At 29.3% G+C, this 4,944-nt stretch overlaps 1 protein-coding gene across 1 annotated transcript; it reads right to left on the reverse strand.

Annotated features, from left to right (window-relative positions):
* Positions 1-231: 231 nt before the first annotated feature.
* On the reverse strand, positions 232-1,015 carry LOC145091515 (disease resistance response protein 206-like). Its single transcript, XM_079029256.1, has one exon. It carries the CDS (start codon positions 931-933, stop codon positions 382-384), a length of 552 nt encoding a protein of 183 aa, XP_078885382.1. The 5' UTR covers positions 934-1,015; the 3' UTR covers positions 232-381.
* Positions 1,016-4,944: the final 3,929 nt, after the last annotated feature.

Genomic DNA, 4,944 nt, shown 5'->3' on the forward strand with positions numbered 1-4,944 from the left:
TGTTGCACTAAACTCTTTGTGCCTATGGGGACATGTCAATGTTTCCACTTGCATACTAATAAGTGGTTCCATTCAAATTCCACAAAGAGCCGGGTTTAAATTGTATAAGTTTTGGCTAGCTATCTTGGTAAATAATACCGTTTACTCTTGAATGTCTTATTATTTAAAGCCAAAAATCCAAAATATTAAGAAGGTCGATATATTGTAGCAATTAATCTTGAATAACGTGCATACAAACAAAATTATGTATGTAATTCAAACATCTTACACGACCATTTTAAACTCATGAAAAAAAAAGAGACTGTTTTATTGCAGCACGCTTTGATAAACCCAGACTTTTATTACAGTCGGCAGATAATTTACTCTCTATGATGAGTGTGATCACCAACATTCATAAAACTTGATATCAACACGAAGCCTGAAGTACACTTCTCCTTCGTAAGAATCAGTCATAATAGTTGCAATTCCCCGATGCATGAAGAAATCTCCAGTCCCACCAACCACCGATATATCCCTACTCTTCACCATAATCGGATCAGCCCCAATGAAGTTTATGGTTCCTTTATGTTGTGCACTATTCAACACAAAGGAAAACCCTAGCCAAGCAGTAAATGTGTTCTTGGTGTCATAAAAATACATCCCTTGAGCCCGACCTACTGGAACAGAATGAAAATTGTTATCTAATGTGATTGGATCGTCAAAAACTGCTATATTCCCAAAATGAAACTTGTCTGCTAATATTGTGAGGTTTCCCCATTGGGGTGCGCCTACAATAGCAGAAGTTGCATTAGCAGCATTCTGGCCATTATAGATAACGTCATGAAAATATAAAACTAAGTTTTTGCATGGATAGTGTTGTCTTTTTATGCCTGGATATGCTGATATTCCTAAAAAGAAGAAGAAGAAGAAAACAAAAAAGTACGGTGTTTTCATCTATAATTGAGGTCTTGAAATTCAACTAGCTAGACAGAAAAATGAGAGATATAGAAGAGGTTTGTGGGTTCTCGATCTATAAGTTCGCCTCCTTATATAGGGTGTTTCATGGATAATCTAGTAGTGGATTATATATCTCACCAATTGCAATATAAATGATTAAATTCCAAGTATTAAGTCATTATATCATGTTATTATATTCTGTGCATATGGTAAAATAAAGTTATTAAATCTGTATAGCAAGTTGACATAACATCATTGACAATGATTGTACTTTATCTATTCCATCACGTGAGTAAAGTAATATAATCTCATAGTGTTCCGTATAGTATGTCCAATAGTTGAAAAGTGGAATTAAATGAAGCCCCTGAAATGAAATGTTTTTTAATAGCCGGTTTGAACCGGCCGGTCGAACCGGTTGCACCGGAAACTTGGAAAAAGAACAGTTCAATTATCACCGGTTTTATGTCGATTTCTGAACCGAATTGAACCAGCTGATTTTTAGAAAAACCTGGTTGGACCGGTCAAAATACATCGGTTGAACCAGTTAAATCAAATAAAAACGCATGGAAAAGAACCATTTTCATAATAAACTTTGGTAAATTTTGTAAAATCTATATAGTTTTCTTTAAATAAAAATATATGAAGACCTAAAGTTCGAACATAAAATAAGATATCAATCCCTCAGCTTTGTGCAGAATAAATTTAGTTAGGCCGGTCCAAACGTATACGGGGTCCGGGGCGAAAAGCAAAAAATGGTCCTCAAAGACAAATATATTAAAGATTTAAAATATCATTTATTTTTCACTATAGACATGTTCAATTAGCAATAACAAACAAGCAAATTTGTTTATCTTTTGAGCTAGTTTGAGTTTAAACTAGCTTTATGTCCTAAAAATCATTTAGGTAATATGTATTTTTTTTTATATACATACACTACATAGCCTATAAATTTTGATCCCCAGGAGACGTGGACCTTGAGCGGTCGCTTGGGTTGTCCACCGTCTGGACTGACCCTGAATTTGGTAGGCACCGTGTTTAGACGCGATCTCCACCCAATGTTTTAAAAACCGGTTTGAACCGGCCGGTCGAACCCGTTGGACCGGGAACCGGGGGAGGAAGCGGTTCAACTATCACCGGTTTTACATTGATTTTTAAACCAGATTGAATCGGCCGGTTTTTAGAAAAACCCGGTTGAACCGATCAAAATAAACCAGTTAAACCGAATAAGAAAACATGAAAAAGAACCATTTACATAATAAACATTGGTGATTTTTTTCATATCTATTTAGTTTTTTCAAAATAAAAATATATGCTAAATGTTATAAAGTTTTTTGATGTGTTTTTATTCGTCCAAAACCATATTTAGTTTCGGTATTATACTTTATTTTCTTATTGACGTATATGGATTGATATAAAACACTAAAACTTATGGTTATATGTTATTTTAATGTATTTGGATTTATTTACAATTTATTTTTATATGTATTTTTAATGTTTGAACTTGTAAACATCAAATTTATGATTTATATATGTATGTATGTGTAGAAAAATAGAAAAAAATATAAAAAATATATAAACCGGTTTACTTGGCGGTCGAACCGGTTAAATCGATTGAACCGGGAACCGGTCACCATACTCATTTAATTAAAAAACCGGTTTTTAAAACATTTTCTCCACCCAAAACATTTAAGTTGATTGTAACTAAATAATTTCATCTAGTAGGATTATCCCTCGCAAATACGTCTATCATTTTGCTCAAAAATACCAACCGAATGCGAAATCTCTTTCAACTCAGTGCATTAATGTTCACCTAAACACCCTGTCCGGATTTGGAATGGAAGTCGGTCATCAACTGCATATTGAACTCCGAACGAAAAAATCTTGGGAATTGATCCTTAAAATGACTTTAAATTGTGGCGAGATGTGACAATATTGAATCATTAATTAAGTTTGTATAATGTCTGTTTTATATTCATTGAACAAACATTTTAGATATTTAATGAAGATTTTCATAAATTTTATTAAAATTGGTATTTTTTACATGAGTAATTAAAGAAGTTAACTAGAAAATTCATTTTTGGAACAATGGAAAACAACCAAACTTACAAGTTGCTAAAAGACAGAATATTAAACAACACAAAGTTGGATCCTTTTGGGGACAATTAGAAAGCAAAATTCCATTTTATATGTTCCTCATCTCTTAATCCTGGCCTACCCATTATCATTTACTTATATCATCTTACAATAAGAAATATTAATTAATCTTTAATATGGATCGTGTTTAATTTTTATGGAAAAAAAAATTCTGGATCCATTACGGATACATGAAAATAGTTAATAAAAAAATCAAATACCATATTTATACGTTTTAATGGACATTATGAAGACCTAAAGTTCGAACATTAAATAAGATATCAGTGGAAAAATTAGTGTTGTATACTCTAATGAATGCCAAACAAACCAATCATTTTTAATTTAATATTTGATACGAATATACTTAACTTTTTTTTATAAACAACTAATAATTATAATAAAATGTTCACTAATTATCAATTAACATGAAAAGTATAAAAATAACTTTTGTTATCGTGGTTGGTAATTAGTAGGGTTAAATCTAGGGAAATTGAATAATCTAATCACTTTTTTAGGTTTTTTTTTAGTATATATATATATATATATATATATATATATATATATATATATATATATATATATATATATATATATATATATATATATATATATATAATGCAAAATAATTGAAAATTTTTGAAATTTTTTTTTCCAATATTATTTTCGGAATATATATTTTCCAAAAAAAAAAAACAATAAAAAAAATACCAAAAAAATAAAAATAAATACAAAAAATATATTTTTTTTTACATATTTTAGTAGAATATTTAGTATATTCTACATATCTGGAAAATCTAGTAGAATATTCTAAACATTCTAAAAATCATATTAGAAATGTATAGTGTAATATTCTATTAGAATATTTCACGTATTTTAAAAAAAAAATGGTAATTTTATTTATTTATTTTTATTTTTTTAAATAATTTTTAGGTAAATAAAGTTCCAAAAATAATAATTAAAACAAAGAATTTTTGGATTTTCCTTTTATTTTGCATCTTAAAATTATTTTTAGATTTGGTCTCACGGTCTCACAAAATTAGCATGGTTTCAAATTAACCTAAACATATATATATATATATATATATATATATATATATATATATATATATATATATATATATATATATATATATAGGTTGTAAAAATCGTTCGACGGTAACTTGGCGGTCAACAGGGGTCAAACGAGTAATCGGTTTGGCGGGAATTAATCGGAGACCATAAATTACTAATAAAACTATTTTAAAACTTAATATATCTTAAGTAAAAATAGTATTTGAAAATTTAAAATTTTGAAAAATTGAAATATTTGGTATAATATTTGAAAATTTGATTATTTAAAAATTTAAAAGTTTGAAGTTTTGAAAAATTTGGTGTAATATTTGAAAATTTCAAATTTCAAATTTTTTAAAATCTTCCCGCCAAAGACCGTCGAGGACCGCCAAAGACCGCGGAGGACCGCCTAGTCTGAGTTTTACCGATATTGACCAATTTCCGCCAAGCACCCCTAATCGTAATCAGTTGCAGACCGCCTAGCGCCTAGGCGTCGCCAAAGCGGCCGCCTAGGCTGATATTTACAACACTGTCAAGGACCAAGTATTTTTAGATTTTGACTCAACCCTTGGACAGCTTGAGAGGTGTCAACGTCTGTAACACCCGCAGATTTGGCTAGTCAATTGAAATATAATAAGCGTTATAGTCAACAATTTTAATCTATTTGATTTAATAAAAAAGAATTATGTGAATATTATGTATTTCATGATTATTATAATATAATAAAATTGGAAAAATCAGTCAAATCGTCCATAAATCGTAAAAATACGTTCGCCAGAACATATATATATATATATATATATATATATATATATATATATATAT

The sequence above is a fragment of the Lactuca serriola genome, chromosome 3 (genome assembly GCF_051521515.1).
Source record: "Lactuca serriola cultivar US96UC23 chromosome 3, Lser_US96UC23_V15, whole genome shotgun sequence".
Classification (NCBI taxonomy): domain Eukaryota; kingdom Viridiplantae; phylum Streptophyta; class Magnoliopsida; order Asterales; family Asteraceae; genus Lactuca; species Lactuca serriola.